The sequence below is a fragment of the Aotus nancymaae genome, unplaced genomic scaffold (assembly GCF_030222135.1).
Source record: "Aotus nancymaae isolate 86718 unplaced genomic scaffold, 86718_ANA_hifiasm-v0.15.2.pri h1tg000007l, whole genome shotgun sequence".
NCBI lineage: Eukaryota > Metazoa > Chordata > Mammalia > Primates > Aotidae > Aotus > Aotus nancymaae.
This window is the reverse complement of record NW_026988418.1, coordinates 7,485,232-7,510,456: the sequence shown is the minus strand read 5'-3', so window position 1 is coordinate 7,510,456 and position 25,225 is coordinate 7,485,232. Positions and strand designations below refer to the sequence as shown.

Here is a 25,225-nt window from a genome sequence, read left to right as displayed (position 1 = left end):
GAGGTGAAAGTAATTGACGCTGCCCAGCCCGGCAGTGGGAGAGGCAGGGGATGCGTCAGTGTCGCGCTGGAGCTGGCAGAGGTGTGAATGAGCGGCGGAGACACGCTGGCTGTGAGTGCTCACCAGGGATGGCCGCGGCTCATGGACCTGTGGCCCCCTCTTCCCCAGAACAGGTCAGTCACCTTCCAGGAGGTCGAGCCCCCTCCTTGGTGCCAGGCAGGCCAAGAGGCTGGGCTGGGGGTGGGGAGAGGGGCTAAATGGTCTGTGCCAGGGAGGGGCAGGCACAGCCAGCAAGTGAGACAGACACCAGCCAAAGTGACCCAGAAAGTTGCAACTGTGCAAAGGAGTGCAGGAAGAGTTAGCTGTGTGGCGGGGGCGAAGGGGAGGAGAGTGGGGGTGTGAGGGCTCCCCCAGCCCAAGGACCTGCTGAGAATCTGCTCTGTGTATCAAAGCTGCATTGTCCTAGCTCCCGGGGAGACGGGCCGGAGGTGCCCAGGAATTGTACTAATCAATACAGCCTCATTGTCTGTGCCACGGCAGTTACTCCTATGGGGAGAGTGGGTGAGCAGGCAGGGGAACGTGGCACATGGGCTCAGTGGTGAGGGGTGGGGGAGGGGAGGGGGCAAGAGTCTCAGCTGGGAAGAGAGACCCCACGGAGCATTTTCCAGGGTCCATGGCAAGTGCCTGCATGGGCTGGGAGCTGGTGTGTCCTCATCCCTGGATGCTGGGGACTGGCGGAGATGTCAGGCACATGCAGCGGGTGTCGGCGAGGGAGACTTGAAAGCTACACTTCTCCCCTGTAGGACATCCCGACTTGACCTTCAGAAGGCAAGAGAGGGAATGCCCTCTGAGGCAATGTGGGATGGGTCTGGGAGGAGCGGAACGCAGGGCTGCCCTCAAACATCAGAACTGCTGGGGTCAAGAACCAAGGCCACTTCCCAGAGCTGCCCGCTGCCAGCTGGTGAGGATAGAAGCTGCCCTGCAGCACAGGACAGGACCGTGGCCTCCAGTCTCTCCTGCTGGGCTTCCCTGGGAAGCTAGGGGCTGGGCAGGGCTCGCCAGGGGTCCTCCATCACTCTCCCCAGGGCCTGGAGTTGAGCCCAGCATGCCTGAGGGTGCCAGTCTGCCTGCTGCCCACGATATTGGCAGGTCCCTTGCTGCCAATCGGGGCTCTGCAATGGATAGGCACAAGGCATATCCTTGCCTCTCTCACCTGCTAGATGAAGGCCTGGACTCTGAAGGACCCTGGAGTCCTGAGAGGTGCCCAGAGATGGCTCTGAGGTTTTCCTGGAGGCAGAAGGCACTAATGGCTGCTGAGGATCACTCGGGCCTGGGGCAGATTTTTCCATATTCTGCCCCTCCACCCCCAGCCCCAGCCCCTCCCATATCCAGGTAACTGACGCCAGAGATCAGCGCTGCAGCTGGGTCTCTCTGACGCTACTCAGTGCCATGTAGGTGAAGGACAGATGATTCTGTCATTGCAGGGTAGATGCTGCCTGTGGGCCTGGCCCCTGGACTGATAAGAGAGAACAAAAACCGAGGGGTGCCTGGCAGGAGGTCGTGGGGTCTTCTGAGGCAGCCACAATTTACTGTAATGGCTATTCCATCTAGATTCCCCACTGGGGCTTAGAGAAAGTTGTCAGTGATCTGATTTGGCTCAAAGTCAGTCTGGGATATGAGGTCTTGCCCATTCTCCTCCATAAAGTTTGTCTTGGATGGGACTTCATCCCATGAGCACACCCTGGGGCTGGAGAGTCCTAAACACGAAACCTGCTAGGTCCCAGAGGGCCCCGCCCAACCAGGGCAGCTCCAGGATTCCTCAGTATCCACTGAGAGCAGGAAGAGAAAGCTCACAATTCACAAAAATATCCACTGGACCCTGATGTAGGAGGCAGGAGTCTCATACCAGAGCAGAGTCACCGTCCAGGATGGAGAGCTGGGCTCCCTGCGTCTGCGCAAGGGGGAAAGGCGGGAGTGCGTCCTCAGGCTGGCCGTGGTTTGCTCTAGGAGTGGGCTTTGCTGCTGCATTTCCTCTCTACCTTTTTCTGTATTTTCTAATTTTTTTTGTGATAGCTTATCATGCTTTTATAAACAGAAAAAAAGTGCAAAATATTTTTTCAGTAATCTAGAAAGCTAGTGGGAACCAGTGGAAAGTCAGACATAGCAAAATTCCAGGTGAGGGAGAGCTGTGGAATATGAGTAGCTGCTGAGGCTGTCTATCCTGGGAATCTGGAAGATGGATTGATAGTGGGGTTATCTAACCTATGGCCACACCATCCTGAACACCCTGGAGCTTATCTGATAGTGAGGTTATCTAGTCTGCCTCCTGATATCCAGAGTGGAAGTGAACTTGCCCAGGGCTACTGGAGGAGCGGGCGGCCCCGGAGCACCAGGGCTCTCACCTGCACCGGTGGCCCGCCTCTGCCAAGCCCTGGGCAGAGTGGGAGATCTGGATTCTGCCCTCGGAGCTGAGCAGGCTTAATTCCAGAGGCTCAGCCAGAGCAATAAATAAGCCGGGCAGAGGGCTGTGTAAAGGACTTATGTAAGTGACTTTGCTCAGTGTGGCTCACCCAGCAAGGCAGGGACAGGGTGGGAGACTGTTAAACCAAGAAAGACCTTAAGTTCTTGTGCTAGGGTGGACACTGCTGTCTCGATGATTGGTTCTAAGGGTAAGGGAACTTCGGAGGGGTGTGTATGTGTGTGTGTGTGTGTGTGTGTGTGTGTGTGTGTGTCTGTGTGTGTCTGTGTCTGTGTGTCTGTGTGTGGTGGCCAGCTCACCCCACCCCGCCATGAAAGGAAAGCCTCCATTCCCTCCATGGCTGGGAGAGCTTGGGAACAGGGCAGGGTAGTCCTGTCCTGGAGACCACCTGCTGGGCCCGTGGCATTACTGAGTGGAGGCTGCTTTGTCCTGGCGGTGGCCTCTCAGAGCTGCTGGGAAGGGTGGTAGGGCACATAGGGGGTATCTAGGGAGCCTGAGGAGGGACCGAGCCAGAGGGAACCATGCCACTGTGATTTAATTCTCCACTGAGATGTGAGTGAGGGTGAGCAGAGGGGGGCAGTTGGTGGGTGATGAGGGAGGCAGGAGAAGCCTGGAGCAGAGCCCATCTGTGGGGCTGAGCTGGCTCAGGCAGACGGGCAGCCAGTCTGGGTCAAATTGTGAGCACAAAGAGATTTTTCCGTGGCCACCTCAGCTGATGACCACTGCAAGGGCAGTTCATATCAGTGACACAGCTATCCACCAAGCAGATCAAGAAAAACTACAGGCTTAGAATAGGAAAGATTATGCAAAAAGGAAAAAAAGCCATGCAGTATTGGAAAAGATGTCGCGGCTCAGGAGGGAAGTGGGGGGTGGTCCCCAGAAGAGAGCTGCACAAGGAAAGAAACTAGAGCACCCAGAAAGTGCCTGGATTTTTTGGGGGGAGTGTCTTTCCTCCAGTTTGCTTGGAGAAAGGTAGTCTTGCTCTGTCCTCCACTGAGAGCTCAGCCCTCCCCAACCAAGCCACCTGAGTATAGACAGCCCTGGAGTTGAAGTCACAAGCCAAGCGTGGGCCATGTTCCCGTCATCAAGCGCCACAGTGCTGGGACCCAGGCCCAAGCAGAAGTGGGTGCTGTTTCTGCGAGGAGCCTCTGCACAAAGCAGACCTTTAGTGTTGTCAGCTTCTTCCTGCCAGAGCCCCATCACCAACCCCAGTTCAGCCCCTGTCCTGGGGGCTGTGGCCTCCCTGGGTTGCAGCCTGCATGGCTGAGCTGGTTAGCACATGGCTCATTAACGGAGCAGTGGCTGGCTCTTGAGGGCTCAGGCAGGCGGCTGTCTGTGGCACGTGGCTGGGAGCATCACCACCCTCCCTGTACCCCCCCATGCCAGGGGAGGAACAGACTTTAGAGATCCAAATGTGGTCCCACTTGGTCGGGGGGTGTGGGGCATCTGTCCCTCATCCTGCTTGGAAAAGGAGGCAGGCCTTGAACTTCAAAACTTGGGAACCTGGGTCTCTGAAAAGGACTTTGCCCTTACCCTGCCCATGGAGCCATCCTGGACCATCAGTTGTCCCTTTTACAGCTGTAACTGCTGCTCTGTGACCCCAACCACGTACTGTGCTGCTGGCACAATCAAGCATTGTGCCCCTAAGTAAACAGCCCTGGGACAGAATAAAACTGGTATTGTAGGGTCAACATATAGGAGCCCTATTTGGCTGGTATTTGTTTGGGACCAGATAAACTAACCCCACCAGGCCTCACACCCTCCAAAAAATGGCTCCTTGATGCTGTGATCCTGCTACACCTGCCCCAGTGAAGGCCCCATGAGGTGGTGACAGGCTCAGGCAGGATTCTATAGGGGGATGTCACAGAGGGCACGCTCAGGCCGGGGGCCACCCTCTCCCAGCGCCAAGTGTGTCTTCAATCCTCTTCATCAGGGAGGCCTTCCTTGACCTCCACCCTGCTTTCCTGCCTTGTCCTCCTTCCATGCTCTTGTGACTTTGAGATGAGCCCCTCTTGGTCGCACTGAAGCCGCATCTAAAGATGATGGGTGTGTTCATTTCACTGACGGCTTGGGCCTCTGCTAGACTCCCAGCTCTGAGATGGTAGGAGCTCTCTGCTGAAGTCTCGCTTCTTGGCACAGTGCCTGGCACATAGCCGGTGTCAGTAAATCTGTCATTGCATGAATGAGTCAACGAATGAATGAAAGAAGGCTTGTTCAGCCACTGATTTGCTCTGGGTGCTCCTTGAAGGAAACCTGAGGTCCTGGGCACTGTGCCCCTGCCCTCTGGAGGGTGTGAGGGTCACATCTCTGCAGGGTCGACGCTGGATTGAACACACAGGGTGGCTGCCCCACAAAGGTGTCTGTGCTGCGGTGCCCACCCACCAGGCCTTGGTGCCTCATTTGCCCGCATTCCCACATGGCCTATCTAAGGCACGTGGGGTCCAGGGAGGCTATTCGTCCCGTCTGTGTTCATCAGCGTCAGGGTCTGATGGCATTTCACCTGCACCAGGCTGTCTTGCTTATTGACCAGGGTGACTGCTGTCCTTGAATATGTCTCTTTCAAGTGGAGGCTCAGTGTCACGTCACTGTCCTCTCTCTGAGGCTCTGGGGCTCCATCTCTGATGTTGAGTCTGTTTGTTTCTCTCGGGAATAGCCCACCTCTGGGAGGCTGTCTCTGGCACTAGGGACTCCCTGTGTTTCCGTTGGTGATAGTGAGTCCCTGTGTCCTTAGTGAGACCCTTGGGGCCCCTCGGGCTCTGGTTAATTTCCTGCCCACTGTGGGAGGGAGGTGGAAGGAGCGTGGCACTTATTAAGGTACTTACTTAACCAAGGGACTTGCAGAGCCAGTTCCAGCTTGGGCCTGGGGTCCCACAGGGTGCTGTCCTCAGTGGGGCCCAGGCCACCAGCCCAGTTGTGCAGGCCCCAAATTCTTCCCTGGGGCAAATCCCTGCATCCGCTTCTCCTGACCTTCAGCCCCCTTCTCCCTGTTCAGAGATCCTTCTCCCTGCCACCTTTTCTGGAGCCACTCCCTCTATTTCCCTAGCAGAGTCTGTACTCAGAGTCTGGCATGAGGCCTACAACTCTGGTCTCCTTCCCTAACTCAGGGCCCAGCACTCCCTAGCTGTGGCTCGGGTCAGGTCCCCAGGGCCCCTCCCCAGCCATGGGTAGTGTAGCTGGCTCCCCGGGCCCTCCCACCTAGAGTCCCAGAATGCCTTCCCCAGGTCTGGTCCAGCTTAGCTGCTCTACCATTTCCCCCCAGCCCTGCCCACTCTGTGCCCCCAGGAAGAAGCCTTCAGTGGGGGGAGGGGTCTAGCCGCCCCTTCCCTGCAGTCGCCTGCCCACGGGCAGCGTGCTCAGCCTGGTGATGTGGTAGGCGACGGGTGGGGGGGCTGCCTGGACACAGGCCCCTTTGTGCCCAGCCTGACTTGGCTGCTTGGTATGAGGCTCAGCTGCTCCCAGATCCTTACCCAGAGGGGCGAGGGGAGGTTTTGGAGGGACTTTGGGGCTCTTGGCCCTAGCTCCCTCTTCCGTGTCCCACCTCCTGGACGCTGGCAGCAGCTCCTCAGGTGGGCTGGTACACCTGGCACTGGGTGCTGTGGGGCTGGTGAGGGAGGCTCTGCTTGGCGCCCTCTGGCAGCCGCTCCTCCCTGCTTCCCTCCTCTGCCAGGCCTGCCTGAGGCTCCTGCCAGCAGAGGGGAAGCCCGGGGAGGGGTGTTGGAGGGTCCACGGTGTCCCTGCTGGGGGAGGCCCAGAGGATCAGGCACGGAGCACAAATACCTTGCTGATGGTAGCTTCTCTCCTGTCCCCACAGAATGGTGCTGTGCCCAGCGAGGCCACCAAGAGGGACCAGAACCTCAAACGGGGCAACTGGGGCAACCAGATCGAGTTTGTACTGACGAGCGTGGGCTATGCCGTGGGCCTGGGCAATGTCTGGCGCTTCCCATACCTCTGCTATCGCAACGGGGGAGGTACCCAGCGGGCACAGGGCAGGGACCACCCACTTGGGTAAAGCCCACCCACCAGGGCCTGGGCCACCCTCTCTCTGGCACAGACCCACTCCAGATAAAGGCTGGCCTCTGGCCCTGGCTTCCTTTGCCCCCATCCCTGGCTTAGGCACGCTTTGCCTAAGGCAGGCCACCCCAGACCCTGGCAGTCTGTTGTTCGGGCCTGGACCTGCCAGCTGGCCCCTTTCAGGTGAGGAGAGGTGAGAAAAGGACCCAACCTCCCCAGGGCTCCCTGTTCTATTCCCTGGGGTTCAGCAGCCCCCTAAATGGTTCAGGGATATTTGAGTATCTCAGCAACTTATGTTTGTGAAATCGCTTGGTTCAACCATCCAATCCCACCCAAGTATGATGGCTCTGGGGCCTGGATTCTACTCTGAGCAGATTTCCTGGGAGCCTCTGACAAGTTCAAAGACAGGCTGGGGGTGGTGTGCCTCAGCCCAGGCTCCTGCTCAAGGCCTGGCACGCTCCTTGGGTCCCACCCAATCGCGAAGGTTTTGCTGTTGGGTTCTGAGCAGGAAGCCCAGGGTGAGATCCCCCCAAGCCCACTCCTGAGCCAGACCTCTCCCTGCCTCCCAGGCGCCTTCATGTTCCCCTACTTCATCATGCTCATCTTCTGCGGGATCCCCCTCTTCTTCATGGAGCTCTCCTTCGGCCAGTTTGCCAGCCAGGGGTGCCTGGGGGTCTGGAGGATCAGCCCCATGTTCAAAGGTGAGGCCTGGGAGGGCCACTCGCTCACACACACAAACACACAATGGCCTCTGAGGGCCGTGTCAACTCGCCCATCTGCACAAACACGGCTGACCTCTGTAGAGCCCCGATGCTGACCCCAAGCCCCACATCAATGGCCTAAGCCATGGATCCATGCTGGGACCCTTGTTTACTTGGCCTCCACCCTCCCCGCCTACCACACGTACACACAAAACTCCTTTGCGCCCCCCACCAACTTACCCCTACCAAGACCTTGACCTGGGCTTCCTGTGGCCCTCCATCAAAGCCTACCCCTTGCGCCCTTAGAAATGATTAACCTCACTTCCTCCTGCTGGATGTGTGAGGCTGCTCCCCCCACCCCTCCCCTCCTGCAGGCGTAGGCTATGGCATGATGGTGGTGTCCACCTACATCGGCATCTACTACAACGTGGTCATCTGCATCGCCTTCTACTACTTCTTCTCGTCCATGACGCACGTGCTGCCCTGGGCCTACTGCAATAACCCCTGGAATACACGCGACTGCGCCGGGGTGCTGGACGCCTCCAACCTCACCAATGGCTCCCGGCCGGCCGCCTTGCCCAGCAACCTCTCCCGCCTTCTCAACCACAGCCTCCAGAGGACCAGCCCCAGCGAAGAGTACTGGAGGTGAGGCACCCTCGGGACCCAGGGTGGGGGGAACCCGGTAGCGACCCTCTCCCCATTGGGCAGCCATCTGCAGAATAGGTCAGGTGCCTGCTGCAGGTTGAGCCCTCTGCTGGGCTGGGGGAGGGCAGAGGTGAGTGAAGAGGTTTAGGAGAAGAGCCTGATGTACAGAAAACAATGGAAGATGGAATGTTGAGTGGCAGGATCTTTACAAAGCAGCCATGAGGAAGGCCCTCAGAAGTCCAGCACACCTTCAGAGGAGACTCAGGGGAAAGGGGGAGGGACCCTGGGGAGAAGAAGTGTGTGGGCACCTTTGCCTGTCCCAGATGAGCAGAGGCTGGCCCCAGCTGAAGGGAGCCTGAACTGATGAGAGTAACAGGTTTGGGGAGGCCAGGCAAGGTGGCTCACACCTGTAAACTCAGCACTTTGGGAGGCTGAGGCGGGCAGATCACCTGAGGTCAGGAGTTCAAGACCAGCCTGACCAACATGGAGAAACCCCGTCTCTACTAAAAATGGTGGTGCATGCCTATAATCCCAGCTACTTGGGAGGCTGAGGCAGGAGAATTGCTTGAACCCAGGAGGCGGAGGTTGCGGTGAGCCAAGATCTCGCCATTGCACTCCAACCTGAGCAACAAGAGCAAAACTCTATCTCGAAAAAAACAAAAAAAAAGAGAGAGTAACAGGTGTGGGGAGAATGTATGGCTTCAGGGTGGTCTAGGGGTGGCACTGCCTTCGTAAAGAACTTACAAGGGTTAGGCTAAGACTTCATGCTGCAGAACAAAAGAAGCCATGGGAGGTCTCTGAGCCAGGGGTGCCATGATCAAGACATCCCGGCACATTTTGTTCAGAGGTGACAAAGACCAGAGTCTCAGGCCATCCTGCTGTGCCCTCCACTGGGGAACCCCTGGGCAGAGGGCTTTTGGGGCAGGCAGGCAGGCCTCCACCATTCATTCCACAACATTCACGGCTCTGCTCTGCCAGGCCCTGTGTGCCCATGGTAGGTATGAACGGCCCACAGCCCCTGTCCTAAGGAGCTCACAGGGCACTGGGGAGACAGATCGCTAATCACAGTAGGGCAGGTGCTTCGGCCCAGGTGTGTACAAGGGTGTCATGGGGACACAAAGGGATAGTACTTGGTGCTAAGGGGATGGGGCAAGAGCAGACAGTCAGGGCTTCCCAGAGAAGAGAGAGGGAAAGCCAGGCCCCGTGGCTCACACCTGTAATCCCAGCACTTTGGGAGGCTGACGTGGGTGGATCACGAGGTCAGGAAGTCAAGAGCAGTCTGGCCAACATGGTGAAACTCCATTTCTACTAAAAATACAAAAATTAGCCGGGCGCAGTGGTGGGCGCCTATAATCTCAGTTACTTGGGAGGCTGAGGCAGGAGAATCACTTGAACCCGGGAGGCAGAGGTTGCAGTGAGCCGAGACTGGACCACTGCACTCCAGCCTGGGTGACAGAATGAGACTCTGTCTCAAGAAAAAAAAAAGGAAGGGAGAGAGGAAAGTAGAGAGATTGGGAGCCACATGAGCAGGCGAGCAGAGGCCAGAAGGAGGCAAACTGGAGCTGGGATTGGGAGCAGGTGGGACGCTGAGTGATAAGACAGAAGAGGCCAGCAGGCATCATATATAACACAAGGCCTCCCATGCCAGGGTAGGGGCTTAAGGCTTTCTCCACATGTGATGGAGAGCCATGACTGAAATGGACGAGTGTCCCAGGACACTTCAAGTCACCTCAGGTCTTCTAAACCCAGTCCTGAGTGCTCTGACCCTGAAGGACCCAGCTTCCCTGTGCCAGCCTCTGTGCTGGGCTATAGACGTGCAAAGATAGGTAAGGCATGGCCGCTATTCTCAAGGACCCACAGCTGCTGTCTGCCAGAGAGGCATGGGTAGACTCAGGCACTCAGTCACTGGACAGGTCATTTCTGTTTTATTTTTTAATTTTTAACATTCTAACATTTATTTTCTTTTTTAAAAGAACACTTGGAATTGAACGGACAGATGATTTCCTTTTTTTTTTTTTTTTTCTGAGATGGAGTCTCGCTCTGTTGCCCAGGCTGGAATGTAGTGGTGTGATCTCAGCTTAGGACAATCTCTGAGGTTCAAGCAATTGCAGGTTCAAGCAATTCTCCTGCCTCAGCCTCCCTAGTAACTGGGATTATAGGCACCCACCATCACACCTGTCTAATTTTTTTTTTTTAGACGGAGCCTCACTCTGTTGCCCAGGCTAGAGCGCAATGGTGTGATCCTGGCTCACTGCAACCTCCACCTCCTGGGTTCAAGCGATTCTCCTACCTCAGCCTCCAGAGTAGCTGGGACTACAGGCATGCACCACCACACCCAACTAATTTTTGTATTTTTAATAGAGATGGGGTTTCACCATGCTGCCCAGGATGGTCTAGATCTTCTGACCTCGTGATCCGTCTGCCTCAGCCTCCCAAAGTGCTGGGATTACAGGCATGAGCCATCACGCCTGGCCTAATTTTTGTAGTTTTAGTAGAAATGGGGTTTCGCCATGTTGGCCAGGCTGGTCTCAAACTCCTGACCTCAGGTGATCCACCCGCCTCGGCCTCCCAAAGTGCTGGCATTACAGGCATGAGTCGCCACGCCCTGCCGATTTCTTGAGCACCTACTAGATAACAGGTACTGTTCTCAGAAGGGAGAGAGGGTAGGGAGGAAGACGCTGTCCTCACGGAGCTCCTGTCCGACGGGAGAACGAGATTTTATCCAGTAAATTAAGATATTGCCTAGTTAGGTGTTTTAACTACATTTGAGGCATGATGTCGACTGAGCAACTTGAGCTAGTCTGGGGTGATGAACCTTCCTGGAATCTCCCAGAAACACAAAACCTCGTGTACCCCCACCCCCATCCCCAGATGCTCCAGTGATGTTTGTCCCAGGGGCCGTCTGCCAGAGATTCCCAGTTCTGGGCCCACCCAAGGCAGAGCTCTAGAGATTTTATCCAGTAAAATCAGAGGGGAAGAGCCTTTAAAGAAATCTGGCTGGTAGAGCCGCTGCACTCTACTCCCCAGGAAGAGCTGGAGCCAGGCCTGCCTAACTGGCCGCTGTCCCAAGCAGGACACCTTCCCAGCAGCACAGCTCCCTGCTGCCCTCTCCTGGAGAGCCTGGGAAATAAGCCTGACAGTAACCCAGGCTGGCTTCCGCAAGGGAGGAAAGGAAGCACCCTTATTTTTGAGCACCTACTACGTACCAGGCATATTATGTAAGTAGATATTAGTATCCATATTTTCAGATTCAGAGACTGCTGTTTGGAGGTTAAGGAGCTAGGCAGTAGTCGCTGTGTCAGAATCTGTGTGCTGCCAGGCTTGATGGCTCACACCTGTAATCCCAGCACTATAGGAGGCTGAGGTGGGCGGATCACGAGGTCAAGAGTTCGAGAACATCCTGCCCAACATGGTGAAACCCCGTCTCCACTAAAAATACAAAAAAAATTAGCCAGGTGTGGTGGCACATGCCTGTACAGCTACCAGAAGGCTGAGGCAGGATAATTGCTTGAACCTAGGAAGCGGAGGTTGCAGTGAGCTGAAATCATGCCACTGGGTGACAAAGTGAGACTTGGTCTCAGGAAAAAAAGAAAGAAACAGGGGTCCTGTTCTCAAGGCACTCACCACCTGGCTGGGGAAATAAGATATGTAATGTGGAGAAAACTTTTAAGCAATGCAGAATAATTCTGGAGATGTCATGTGTCAAGAGGCCACTTGTAAATATGTTGGGTACCACACGTCCTTAGGTTGTTTGAGCTGAAAAGCATGCAGTCCAAAACCAAACAAAAAACAGAATATGGTGCTATAAAAATAAAGCTAGAATTCATCATTTGGTTTCCAGGCTAGCCTTTTAAACTCTTCAGTCGCTAACATTGTAACGCTGTATTCTTGCAATAAAAAATGATATAGGCCAGGTGCGGTGGCTCACACCTGTTGTAATCCCAGCACTTTGGGAGGCCAAGGCAGGAGGATCGCTTGAGCCCAGAAGTTCAAGACCAGCCTGGGTAATATGGCATTACCACATTTCTACAAAAAAATACAAAAATTAGCTGGGCATGATGGTGCACACATGTAGTCCCAGCTACTTGGGAGGCTGAGGTGGGAGATCAGTTGAGCCTGGGAGGTTGAGGCTGCAGTGAGCCATGATTGTGCCATTGCACTCCAGCCTGGGCTATAGAATGAGACCTTGTCTCAATAATAATAATAAAACATGAGTAATAAGACAGAAGAGGCTAACAGGCATCATAAAATACAGGGCCTCCCAGTGTGACAGTGATGTCCCAGGAGTCTGTGAGGACTCAGGCAGCTCAGGCTCACTTAAAAATGCCCAGAACAGACCAGAAAAGAAGTTGGGGGTCAGGTTCAGTGCTTCACACTATAATCTTACACAAGGTGGCTACTGGGACCTACCTGTTTAGCATGTATGGTTAGACAAAGTATTAAAAAACCCTTCAGGCTGGGCTTGGTGGCTCACACCTGTAATCCCAGCACTTTGGGAGGCTGAAGTGGGCAGATCACCTGAGGTCAGGAATTCAAGACCATCCTGCTAACATGGTCCAAACCCGTTTCTACTAAAAATACCAAACTTAGCCAGTTGTGGTGGTACGCGCCTGTAATCCTGGCTACTCGGGAGGAGAATCGCTTGAACCTGGGAGGTAGAGGTTGCAGTGAGCCAAGACAGCACCAATGCACTCCTGCCTGGGTGACAGAGCAAGACTCTATCTCAAAAACAAAACAAAACAGAAAATCCTTTGAACAAGAAATAGTTTCTTTACTTTGAAAGTGAAGTTGGTGGTGCTGGAAGTGGAGCAGTTCTCTTCTGCCCTCTTCCCTGTGGGCCAGGGAGATGCCCCTGTAGGCCTGTATGCCCAGCACCTAGCTCAGGGCCAGGCACTGTGTTTGGTTGATCAAAAGATCACAACTGGCATGGCATAGGGTGCCAGATGGAGCCACTAGAGGGGAGAAATTTGGGTCCAATGTTTGTTTTTTTGTTTCTTTTTTTTTTTTTTTGAGATGGAGTCTTGCTCTGTCACCCAGACTGGAGTGCAATGACGCGATCTCAGCTCACTACAACCTCCGCCTCCCGGGTTCATGTGGATCTCCCGCCTCAGCCTCCTGAGTAGCTGAGATTACAGGCATTTGCCATCATGCCCAGCTAATTTTTGTATTTTTGTAGAGATGGGATTTCACTATGTTGGCCAGGCTGGTCTTGAACTCCTGACCTCAGGTGATCTGCCTGCCCCAGCCTCCCAAAGTGCTGGGATTATAGGCGTGAGCCACCGTGCCCTGCCAGGGTCCAATCTTTACTCAGCACTCCACTGCCTCCCTCAGTTTGTCAGAGGTAGAGTTGATTGGTGCAGGTGAAATGCTGACTGGTGGCTTCCTGGAGGAAGTGACACCTGACAGGATGAGGAAAAGGCACTCCTGAGGGAGAAATGTGCCAACAAGGACCTGGGCTGAGCCTGGCTGGGGATAAGGACCCATCTCCTCTCCCACCTCCTTGGGTGGGACTGGGATGACCACTCAAGCCTGGCGTGTGGCTTCCAGGAGCCCTTGAAGGCCCTAGGAGAGGCTGCAGAGCAGTGGACTGTGTCGGGTCCCCAGGGGCTACTGCAGTTGGGCCCATGAAATAGCTCCCATCTCACACAAGGTGGCTGCTGGGACCTCATGACAAAGGAGGGTCCTGGGCCTTGGGAATATGCTGCTGGGCAGCGGGGGCTGGCCCTCAGTGACAGTCTCCCCTTCCCAGGCTGTACGTGCTGAAGCTGTCAGACGACATCGGGAACTTTGGGGAGGTGCGGCTGCCCCTCCTCGGCTGCCTCGGTGTCTCCTGGGTGGTCGTCTTCCTCTGCCTCATCCGAGGTGTCAAGTCTTCAGGGAAAGCAAGTACCCCTCCCCAGTGGGATCTGTGCCCACCCAGAAAGGCTCTGCCCCCTGCCTGGGTTATGTGTGTGTTTCGGGGAGGGGATGCTGAAGGGACTCTGGAGGGGGAGAGGGACGAGGGGCTGGTGGTGATTGGGGAGCCGGGGTGGTGGTGCCCAGGGTAGGGGAGAGCCTGGAAGAGTCCATGGAGCCCTCTCGTGCCAGGTGGTGTACTTCACGGCCACGTTCCCCTACGTGGTGCTGACCATCCTGTTTGTCCGTGGAGTGACCCTGGAGGGAGCCTTCATGGGCATCATGTACTACCTAACCCCACAGTGGGACAAGATCCTGGAGGCCAAGGTGGGATGTGAGGGAAACCGGAAGGGGGTCGGGGAGGGCCTGGGGAGGTGCGTGCCTCTGCCCACAGCTCCTCACCCACCTGTCCTCCCTGCAGGTGTGGGGCGATGCAGCCTCCCAGATCTTCTACTCACTGGGCTGTGCATGGGGAGGCCTCATCACCATGGCCTCCTACAACAAGTTCCACAACAACTGCTACCGGTGAGCGCTCCTGCCAGCCTGAGGCCGCCCCTCCCTGCCCTCTCTGCAGCCTGATCCCAGCTCCAGTGCCCCCGTGGCCCACCAGGCCTCCTTTCCCCTCATGGCCTTGAGGTTCTAGGAACACTGGTTATGGATAAAGTTGTTGCAGAATGGGGCGAGAGGCTTAGGCAGGAGAGAGGAGTGATGGGGAGTCCCAGGGGTCTGTGAGGACCAGGCAGCTCAGGCTCACTTAAAAATGCCCAGAACAGACCAGAACAGGAGCTGGGGACCAGGCTCAGTGTTTCACACCGTAATCCCAGCACTTTGAGAGGCCAAGGCGGAAGGATCACTTGAGCCCAGGAATTCAAGACAAGCCTGGGCAACATAGTGAGACCCCATCTTTCTTTACAAAACATAAAAATGAAAATTAGCTGGGTGTGGTGACACATACCTGTAGTCTCAGCTACTCGGGAGGCTGAGGTTGGAGGATTGCTTGAGACCAAGAGATCAAGGCTACAGTGAGCTGATAGCACCACTGCCCTCCAGCCTGGGCAACAGAGTGAGACCCTGTCTCCCACCCCAAAAAAAGGAGCTGGGGATGCCTTTGTTTCTAGAACTTTCCCTGTCTCCATGTCTCCTCTTGGCCCAAACTGGGGAGAGGGGAGCTGAACTCTCTCTGTTTTCCTCCCCATCAGGGACAGTGTCATCATCAGCATCACCAACTGTGCCACCAGTGTCTATGCTGGCTTCGTCATCTTCTCCATCCTCGGCTTCATGGCCAATCACCTGGGTGTGGACGTGTCCCGCGTGGCAGACCACGGCCCTGGCCTGGCCTTTGTGGCTTACCCCGAGGCCCTCACGCTGCTTCCCATCTCCCCGCTGTGGTCTCTCCTCTTCTTCTTCATGCTCATCCTGCTAGGGCTGGGCACTCAGGTACGAGATGTGGGACGTGGGCCGGAGGGTTGGGGAAAGGAGGGGACAGGAACAAGGGGCAGGTCCCCGATCTGACAGTCACATCCTACAGTTCTGCCTCCTGGAGACACTGGTCACAGCCATTGTGGATGAGGTGGGGAATGAGTGGATCCTGCAGAGAAAGACATATGTGACCTTGGGCGTGGCTGTGGCTGGCTTCCTGCTGGGCATCCCCCTCACCAGCCAGGTAAGAGCTGAGTAAGGGAAGGGCTGCGCCAGAGTTGCCAGGACGTGTGGGGAAGGTGGGGGAGCCCGGGCTGCAGGCGCCTCCCACAGCCGCCCGCTGTTCCCCAGGCAGGCATCTACTGGCTGCTGCTGATGGACAACTACGCGGCCAGCTTCTCCTTGGTGGTCATCTCCTGCATCATGTGTGTGGCCATCATGTACATCTACGGTGAGCACTGAGCCTCCAGCCTTCCGTGGCCCGGCCCCTGGCCCGCCCACTCTGTCCTGTGGGCCTGCTGACCCCTCCTCTCTCCAGGGCACCGGAACTACTTCCAGGACATCCAGATGATGCTGGGATTCCCACCGCCCCTCTTCTTTCAGATCTGCTGGCGCTTCGTCTCTCCTGCCATCATCTTCGTGAGTTCCCTGGCCGGCCCCTCCCACCCCCCTGCCCCTTGACCATGTGTCCTTCTTTTGGGACCCAGCGAGGGGAGAGCAGGAACCCCTGCACCTGGCTGGAGCTCCACGCCCATGACTCTGGAGGCTGAGGGAGGTTGGAGAGAGCTGGAGAGGCACGTGGAGACTCAGCGCCGCCCGGGCTCTGGCCTCGGGTTAGGAGGGAGTGCCGCAGCCTGTGTTTGACTGCAGACATTGCTTAGGCTTGGAGGGGGAAAGCGGCTGGTGGTAGCTCTCTTCCTGGCGTTCCTGCCTGGCACCCCTGAGTATCAGGAGTCAGTACTGATAGCGTGTCAGCCTCTGCCTGCTGGCCTCATTTCCTGTCCCTCTAGGGAGAGTGTTCCAGGGGCTTGGCAATGTGGTGGGAACCAGCGTTCCAGCAGCAGCCCAAGGACAGTAGACCAGGCTGTAGGAGTCAGATGTCAGCTCTGCATGGTGGCAACTTTGCAAGCCTTCCAGGCAGTAAGGTGGGCTGGCTTGGGAGGGGGAGTTCCAGGTTTTATGAATATTCAACAGCTGAGAAACTCCCATCAGGGAGTCGAATTGGTGAAAAGAATCCACCATGGAAGGAAGCAGGCACTTTCCACACACCATTCCCATGCAACCCATGATACAGCTCTCCTAGATGTCATTGTTATCCCCATTTTACAGATGAGGAAACTAAGTAATTGGCCCATGGTCACACAGCTAATAAGAAGTAGAGCTGGCCAGGCGCAGTGGCTCATGCCTGTAATCCCAGCACTCTCGGAGGCCAAGGCGGGCGGATCATGAGGTCAGGAGTTTGAGACCATCCTGGCTAAAACGGTGAAACCCCGTCTCTACTAAAAATACAAAAAGTTAGCTGGGCATGGTAGCACATGTTTGTAATCCTAGCTACTCTGGAGTCTGAGGCAGGAGAATCTCTTGAACCCAGAAGGCAGAGGTTGCAGTGAGCCAAGATCATACCACTGCACTCCAGCCTGGGTGACAGAGCGAGACTCCGTCTCAAATAAAAACAAACAACAAAAAAAGTAGAGCCACAATTCAAATCAGGTAGTCCAATTTCAAGCCTGCACGCTGGGCCAGTGCCACACCAGAACCGCGTCTGCAGGAGGGAGGAAGGGTCCAGGGGCTAAAACCATATGACTCGGCTCCTTCCTGTTTGGGGTGGGATTCGGGGAAGGCAGGTATTGACAGTGTAATGGTCACTCCACAGAGGACAGGCAGGGCCACCTCTGAGTGACAGTCAGAGAGCTGGCCCAGTGGCCCGGGAAGTGTTCAGAGTCACACTCTTGTCATGTTCAATGCCTCGGTGGCACAGGGGGCTCAGCCCCAGACTTCCCCTGTGGCTCATGTTTCTGAATAAAGGCCTGTGGAGCGCTGGGGCCTCCCCTCACAGGGTATGGGATGTTCCTGAGCCTGGCACAGGCTCCCCCTCTGGCCACTGGCCCAGCTTTGAAACAGGAGGAGCGGAAGTCTCAGTGGTGGGAGGCTGGGGAGGGCAGGCACCACCACCTCAGAATGCCGTGACCTCTGGGGCTGTGGCCCGAGGGGAGCTCAGCCTTCTCGGCTCAGAGGGTCTCCCAGCATTCAGACTAGACTGATGTCCTGGGGAGAGACAAGGGGCACCTGCCAAGGGCAGTGGGGAGGAAGGAAACAAGAAAAGAAGGGTCTGTTGGGGCCTCAGCCGGGATCTGATCCACAAGATTGAGGCACAGTGGGCAGGGCCCTTCCCGTGCCCAGGAAGCAGGCTGGAGTTGCCTTTAGGGAAACCTAGAGTCTTCCCTTTGGGGTAACTCCAGCCTGGCTTTCTGGGCTGTTGTGTTTTCTCTGGGGGCTTTCCTTGTTCATATTTCTGAAAAGCTCTTTTTGACAAACTCCACCATTCTATCAGCTCAAATGAGGGATCTGTCCACACGTGGGTCAGGATCTTTCCATACGGGAAATTATTAGGCTATTATAGGCTCCCAGTGTGTGCAGCATCCCAGGAGGGCCCCCCAGTTTGGCTGTGGGTCTTGCATTCTAGAATATGGCCCTGTGCTCCAGGACATGGCTGGGGGCTCAGGAGGAGGGTGCTGGGACACCCGCCCCCAGCCCTCTGGGTGACCTGCGCGCCACTGCCTGAGTCTCTGCCTGCTTTCACTCCTTTTGTTGCTGCAGCCACAAGTTTTATTTCCAGTCTCACCCATCTCTTTCCAAAGGCTCCCTAGAGCACCACAGCCTGACATTCACCATTTCCAGCCCGGGGAGCTTCCCTAGGCTGAATGTCACTGTCCGCGGTAGTGACATTCAGAGGGTAGCTTTGCCCTACCCTCTTCCATCTTCCTCTGCCTCTCCGCACACATCAGTTCAAATCAACACAAGAGACTGTGCCAGGCACTGTAGTGGGCACTGCACACCCAGAGCTGATGCAATCCCCGGAGCTCCCAGGTCTATGGAAACATTAAACCCAGTAACTCTAAGGGAAGCAGATGGAAAATACCATGGAGAGGACCTGCAGAAGGAAATAGGGGAAATCTGGGACGGCTGCTTGAAGGAGAGGGCACTGGCATAAGGTTTGGCAGAGGAAGATGCAGAGGATGATTCCCCAGAATAAATAGAGGGCGGGATCACTGAGTGTGACTGAAACACCAAGGGCTGGATAGTGTGGCCGGCAGGACAATTTGAGGTCACACTGCCAGGTGACAGCCTAAAGGCCCAGGATGTGGCCTTACTTTAGTGGGCCACAGGGAGCCATTGCGAGTCTTTGAGCAGAGCTGACTGACTTCCAAAGGCAGTAGCTGCTTGACTGCTCTCGAGCCAGGTCAGGACTGTGGTGAAAACAGACTTCTCCCTCCGCAGTCTTCCCGCCCACAGTGCCCCAGGCCCCTGGCCACGCCCACTTCTTCCATGGGCCAGATGTTGACAGCTGTCTGTTCTGCCCAAATGCCCTTCTAGTTTGGGAACCAGAGAGGAAAGGGTGCTGGTGGAGGGCTGGCCTGGGGTCTGGGCTCTGGGCCGGCCTGATACCCACTCCCACCCCCACTCCATGCAGTTTATTCTAGTCTTCACTGTGATCCAGTACCGGCCAATCACCTACAACCACTACCAGTACCCAGGCTGGGCTGTGGCCATCGGCTTCCTCATGGCTCTGTCCTCCGTCCTCTGCATCCCCCTCTACGCCATATTCCGGCTCTGCCGCACAGACGGGGACACCCTCCTGCAGGTGAGGGCGGGGGCAGGCTGGGTAGCCAGGCAAAATGGGAGGGGCCTGCTGGAAGGGGCTTAAGGGCTCCCTCCTGACGTGCCCTGTCCCTGTGCCCCATGCCCACCTCATGCAGCGTTTGAAAAATGCCACAAAGCCAAGCAGAGACTGGGGCCCGGCCCTCCTGGAGCACCGGACTGGGCGCTATGCCCCCACCATAGCCCCTTCTCCTGAGGATGGCTTCGAGGTCCAGCCACTGCACCCGGACAAGGCCCAGATCCCCATCGTGGGCAGTAACGGCTCCAGCCGCCTCCAGGACTCCCGGATATGAGCACAGCTGCCAGGGGAGTGGCCCCACCCCCACCCCGTGCTCCCACCGCAGAGACTGGTGAGGCAGAGGACAGGTGTCTCTGTCTGCCCCCTGCCACGTCCTGGCCAGGATGGCTGCTGTCACCTTGGTCACCACTGCTAGTGCAGTCATTTGTGCTCGTGTCCCCAGTGTTTACACGTCCTCTGGATGCCAAGATGGCAGCTGGGGGTTGGGGAGGGAATGGAGGGTTGCTGGGAGGTCCAAAGCACTTTGGAGGGGTCTCGGGCCAGGTCCCCAGTGGCCTGAGGGGCTTTACGTGGCCTCTGATACCCTTATACTCTGCCCTGAGCTGAGGTTCTGGGTGGGCCCCCAGCTGTCTCCTTCCTGGGCCTCCAGCCCCATGACTAGCATTCTTGCCCTCACAGCAGACCCCAACCTCTGCCAAGCACATTTGGCTCCTCCTCCCTAGGGGCCGGGTGAGGGTGGGGGCTGCACAGTGTTACTCATCAGGCTGTACTGCCCAGCCCTGCTGATCTGTGTAATTATTTTTGTAAAAATTGTGTTATCTGCGGTTGCCACCTCTTCACCCCAGCCTCTGGCCCAGTCTGTCTTCCAGGCCTGCCTGCACCTCACTAGGCTGCTCCGGGGCCTCTGCCCCTCATTCCAGCCCTGGCTGTCAGGCCCAGCCAGCAGAGGCCCGCCACCCAGCAGCCTGCCCAAAGCATTTGTTTCTGGGGGATGGGGCGGGGGCTGCTCCACAGGAGGTTTGAGCCCATCCCCCCAGGGAAGGGGAGCCTGCACACCCCCCTCACCCTCCCTCCACCAGGCTAAAGGCCCAGTCTTCCCAAATGTGCTGCCCTCGTTCATGTGCCAAATGGCCCCAGCCCACGTGCCCTTCCCCTGTCTGGAGCAGGAGCTCCTTCTGAGGTGTCTGAAGCCCTGAAGTGTCCATTTGTCTGTCCTCTGTGCAGTGAAAGCCCCGGCCACGCCACCTCTGATCCTCTGTAGCAATAACGGTGCACTGCCCATCCCTGCCCATCATGCACCACTAGGATTTTAAAGTTCATAGATTTTAATGAAATTTCTATTCCTGTCTCTGAGCGGCTGCTGTGTTTTGTCTGGGTCCCCCAGGGGACAAGAGTCAGACTGGAATGGAACCTCTGTCTTCCAGGCCTTTGTGGAGGCTTGGGAGGAGAAAGGCCAAAGGCTTTGATGATTGGGACAGATGCTGGGCCATCAGCTCCAGACACCAGGGATCTGAGAGGGTAGGGCAAGGGCCAGACAGACGAACAGCCTTGGGGTCCTGGCTGGGATCCTCATCCAAGACCAGATCTGAAGCTGGCTGGGCCAAGGCAGCTGAGGCGGCAGCAGCAGATGGGCACGTCCTGGCATAAGCTGGAGCCCACTTGGTGACCAGACCTTCAGGCTGGGGCCTGGGGCGCTGCGCTGGATGTGAGCATGGAAACTGGCCTTTCCCTGGGGCTGCACTGAAGCTGCCGTCCCCAGCGGTGGATGGCTGCCTGGCCTTGAGGTCGGGGGCAGCGCTCCAGAGGAGGTGCAGGCAGGTGGCACTGGAGAGGGGCAGCCTGAACTCCAGCAGCCCCGCAGAGGCAAGGCAGGGGGCTGAGGCCCTGCATGGAGGACCCCAAGGGCCGCTGCCTGGACAGGAAGGAGTAACTGTCGGGGGTGGTGGTCTGATCCTTGAGTCCTCCCTGCCCTGTGTCTACTGCTGTGGTTTACCTGCGGATGGGAGACACGCAAGAAGGCCTCACAGATACCCACAGCTCCTGCTCCATGGCCTTCTTCTGTTCCCTTAGCTCTGAAAGAGAGATTCAGCTAAGACTGCCCAGCTCTTCTAGGGTGTGTACAAGTATGGGGCGGGAGCAGGAGGCGTGGTGTTCTGGGGCCTGCTCCGTGTCCTCACCTGCCAGGGTGGGCTCCAAGTCTGCCTCGGAGGGGTGGCAAGGCATCATATACTCCTCTTCCAGGCAGCGCTGCAGGGAGAGCTGCATCAGTGCCCAGACTCAGGCAGGGGTGGGGCAAAGCAGCGATCCCCAGGGCAGGCCCATGCAGCCCCTTCAGCCCATCCACCGTGAGGGCAGCCCTGTTCTTGAGGGAACACCAGCCCTACGGAAGAGCTGAGTTTGGCAAGACGGTGGTTGGGCCTGTACCCAGACTTAGGTAAAGGAAGGAGGCAGAAGACCTGGGTGGGGCCAATCCAATAAGTTAACCTAAAATGGTTGGCCCTGGCCTTAAGGGCTCACCTAGAATCCTGGCCCTCTAGGATTTTGGAGGTGCACACAAGCACACAGCCATGAGAAATGGACACAGGACTCACACAGCCTGTCCATGAATCTGTGTATGCACAAGGTACATGGATCTCGCCCAGGTGAGAAGCGTGTGTCTATGCTCAGCAGTGAGGCTTGGGGCAGGGCCCAGGGCTGCGGCTCACCTGCAGGATGGGGATCTCCCTCTCCAAGGTGTGACACTCCTCCTCCAGAAGGCCCCTGGGACATGAGGGAGCAGCAGCCAGAACTTGAGACACAGGACCAGGGCTCATCTGAGTCCACCACAAGGTCCCAACCTCCAGCCTCAGCAGGAGCCCCACCCAACCCATCCTTCCTCAGCCCACACTGCCCTCTGCTGCCTGGGGGCTGCCCCAGCATAGACTTCTGGCCCCTGCCAGGCTTTCTGGGCAGGAAGTGTCTTCTTGTCTGCCTCACCCTGGCAGGCATCCTTCTCTCTTCCGCACTTCTGCACTGTGATCCTTCCTGCCTCCATCTTCCCCCACATCACAACCCTTCCGCTGCTTAAAATCCTCCGGGGCTACTCCGTGTCAGGATATTTATATTTACTTTTGAGTCAGGGTCTTGCTCTGCCACCCATCGTGATTCACTGTAGCCTTGCCCTCCAGGGCTCAATCAGTCCCCTCTCACCTCAGCCTCCCAAGTAGCTGGTACAGGCGTGCACCATCATGCCCAGCTAATTTTTGTATTTGTTTTGGTAGAGATGGGGTTTTGCCATGTTGCCCAAGCTGGTCTCGAACTCCTGGGCCCAAGTGATCCTCTTGCCTCAGCCTCCCAAATTGCTGGGATTCTGGGCATGCATCACCATGCTTGGCCACGGCATCTGTACTTGGCTGCTTACCGAGAGCAACCTCACTAGCTCTGCAGCAGCTTTCCACCTCTCAGCATTACGCACTTGGGTCTCCCCGCCAGGTGTACTACCCTTCTCCTCTTTCACAATCCCAGAACCTCAAGATCCATCCCTGCCTCCACCCCTGCCTACACACACGCAGGTGCCCCTGGGCCTCACCTCAGGTGTCTGGCCACCTGGTCAATGTTGGACACGTTCAGTTGGTCTTTGATGATGCTGAGGTCTCTGTGACCGCTGCAGGCAATGAAGTCAATATCATTCTCCCCATGTTGCTCACCCCAGGCCTTCAGGACCCAACATCACTTCTCCTAGACAACTTTCTTTTCTCTTAAAGGCAATATAATATAGTGCAAAGAGTAAGAGTTTGGGAACCTAGGTTTGCAAATGAGCTCTGCCACCCTTCGTTGTGTGTGACTTCAGGCAAATCACTTATCCCTTCTGAGCTTTAGTTTCTTCTTTTCTTTTTCATTTGTCTTTTTTTTTTTTTAAGCCAGTCAAATTTAGCAGTGGGGGGTTGTATACCAACTTTAGTGACACTAATGTTAATAAGTTCTGATAACCCACTACCATCGGACCAGCCTTTTTGTTTTTTTGGACAACATCTTGCTCTGTTGCCCAGGTTGGAGTGCAGTGGTACCATCTTGGCTCATTGCAGCCTCGACCTCCTGGGCTCAAGTGCTCTTCCCACATCAGCCTCCTGAGTAGCTGGGACTACAGGTGCGAGTAACCACACCCGTTTAATTTTTTTTGCACAGACGGGAATCTCACTATGTTGCCCAAGATTTTTTTTTTTTTTTTCTTTTGAGACAGGGTCTTTGTCACCCAGGTTGGAGTACACAGGTGCTATCATAGCTCACTGCAGCCCTGAATTCCTGAGCTCAAGCAATTATCCCACCTTAGCCTCCCAAGTAGCTGGGAATACATGCGTGTATCATCACTCCTGGCTATTTTTTTTTTTTCACTTTTTGTAGAGATGGGGTCTCCCTATGTTGCCAAGGCTGATCTAGGCATGAGCCACTGTGCCCAGTCTTTAATTTCTTCTTGTGCAAAATGGAGACTTTGCCCACCTCCTCAGGCTGTGTGAGGGTCAGAAAAAGAAGTTGCTGCCATCCACTCATGAACATTTATCTCATTCGGTCCCAGCTACAAATGTAAATACCATTTGTAGCCCTCCCCTTCAGCTCTCCCTGCCTCCCTAGCCCAGCCCTCGCTCCTGTTCTCTAGGCCGGAGGAACAACTGTCTGCTGGACATGGCCTCCTTTCTTCCCTCTTCCTACAAAGCTCTTCTCTCTTTCATCTCCCTGAAAACTGCTTCTCATACTACAACACACAGATCAAACCACTTTCTCCAGGAAGCTTTGCCTGTCCCCAGGCTAGGCAGGTGTCTCCTCTGGGTTTGGTAGCCCTCATGTGCAGATCTTTATCACAAGTGGCTGTGAAAGCCCCCAGCCCATGACTGGAATCTCCTTCATGGAGCCAGGTGCAACCCACCAGTTGCCTGGGGCCCTCTGCCAAGCAGGGACACATCCCTCTCTCGAACGTCAGTTTACCTGGGCCCACCACCTCTCATCTGGTATACCTCCTGTTCTGGCAAATCACACCTGGGCTCCTCCAAGGCAAAGCGCAGGACCCTGGGGCTATACTTGACCCAAGCTTGGGCCTGGTCCCTGCAGAAAGTGCACAGGAAGGAAGGTGAGAGGCTTCTTTCTGGAAACTACAGAAAAGGCAACCCTGGCTCCTTGTTAGGGGCAGGGCTAGCCCACCTGATGTCTGGGGAAGGGGGCCCAGGCCTGAGGCTCCCACCTGCCCTCAAAGATGGCTTTGTGGCGGAGACCCTGGAGCAACTGCCGGAGTTCCTGGCGCACGAGGTCCTTTAGGAGAGGCGGTAGTGCCAGAAGAGAAGAGGGGTCAGAGATGGGGCGGGAGCTGGGGGCTTGAGAGGATCGAGCCTCTTGGAGCAGTGCCCGTAACATCGCCACCTGCAAGGAGAGCTGGGATACCTTGCGACTGGGAAGAGGGTGACCGGAATGGTGGGGGCTAGAGGAGTGAGGGGGAGGGCGGAGTCAAACGAGAGAGGGCAAGGACAGTGAGACCCGATAGGATCTCGGGAGTTACCCAGCAGGGCCAGGGATCCACAGGAGGTGGGAAATCACCCGAGTTGTGGGGCAGGCCAGGGGCGTGGCCCACCTTTCCTCTCCCCACCTCCGCCTGCAGCTCCAGGCTAAGGTCCACCGCCGCCTCCCCCAGAATCCTCTTCACTTCGGGTCGCTCCCGGAGTGGAACGTGCTCTTCCACCAGCTCCCACAGCGACGGGGAGTGCCGGATCATGGCCCACCCGCGCCGCCGTCCCCGACTCAGACCTACGGGCCGCAGATCAGAGTGCGGGAAGAACAGCGGACCCGCCGGCCACGCCCACCAACCTCCGCCCCTCTACGGCCCTGCCCCCTCCCAAGTCCCACTCAAGCTCTGTCCCAGGTCCCCTCGGCTGGGATTACCCCATCCAGCGCCGCCAGTCCTTGGCGCTCTCTTCTACCCGGCTTTTGGCCGACTCGGAGGCCTCTGACCCAGAAGCCGGGCAGTGGGAACCAGGAACCTAGCCCCACCTCTTCCGCGTGGCCATCACCCGGGAAACCACGCTGCGACTCTAGGCCCCGCCCCCTCCCGTGCCCAGTCCGGCGAGAGGCGCGTGCTGGCTGGGATTTCAGACTCACCGCGTTGCTCCACCGAGGCCTGACCCCAAGCGACTTGGGCTCGGCCCTGGGCAGCTT

General features: G+C 56.5%; 2 protein-coding genes across 9 annotated transcripts; one reads left to right on the top strand and one right to left on the bottom strand.

The window, feature by feature from the left end:
* SLC6A9 (solute carrier family 6 member 9) lies at positions 1-20,396 on the top strand. The gene is given in 14 exon segments (XM_064372279.1): positions 1-118; positions 121-173; positions 6,291-6,447; positions 7,060-7,191; positions 7,566-7,836; positions 13,586-13,718; positions 13,924-14,058; positions 14,153-14,256; positions 14,931-15,168; positions 15,260-15,394; positions 15,502-15,601; positions 15,689-15,789; positions 18,842-19,012; positions 19,128-20,396. Coding segments are annotated over 14 exon segments (1,956 nt in total). The 5' UTR covers positions 1-87; the 3' UTR covers positions 19,323-20,396.
* CCDC24 (coiled-coil domain containing 24) lies at positions 20,353-25,019 on the bottom strand. 8 transcript variants are annotated; one of them, XM_064372280.1, is made up of 9 exons: positions 24,953-25,019; positions 24,645-24,817; positions 24,261-24,436; positions 24,008-24,124; positions 22,617-22,691; positions 21,754-21,808; positions 21,226-21,295; positions 21,042-21,120; positions 20,353-20,956 (listed from the first exon to the last, which is right to left on the bottom strand). In XM_064372280.1, exons 2-9 carry the CDS (start codon positions 24,783-24,785, stop codon positions 20,443-20,445), a joined length of 1,227 nt encoding a protein of 408 aa, XP_064228350.1. In that variant the 5' UTR covers positions 24,786-24,817; positions 24,953-25,019; the 3' UTR covers positions 20,353-20,442. The 8 variants fall into 8 exon arrangements, with proteins under 8 accessions (XP_064228350.1, XP_012290257.2, XP_012290256.2 ...); XM_012434834.2 differs by having other exon boundaries at positions 24,261-24,328; XM_012434833.2 differs by having other exon boundaries at positions 24,660-24,817.
* Between the last annotated feature and the right edge of the window lie 206 nt (positions 25,020-25,225).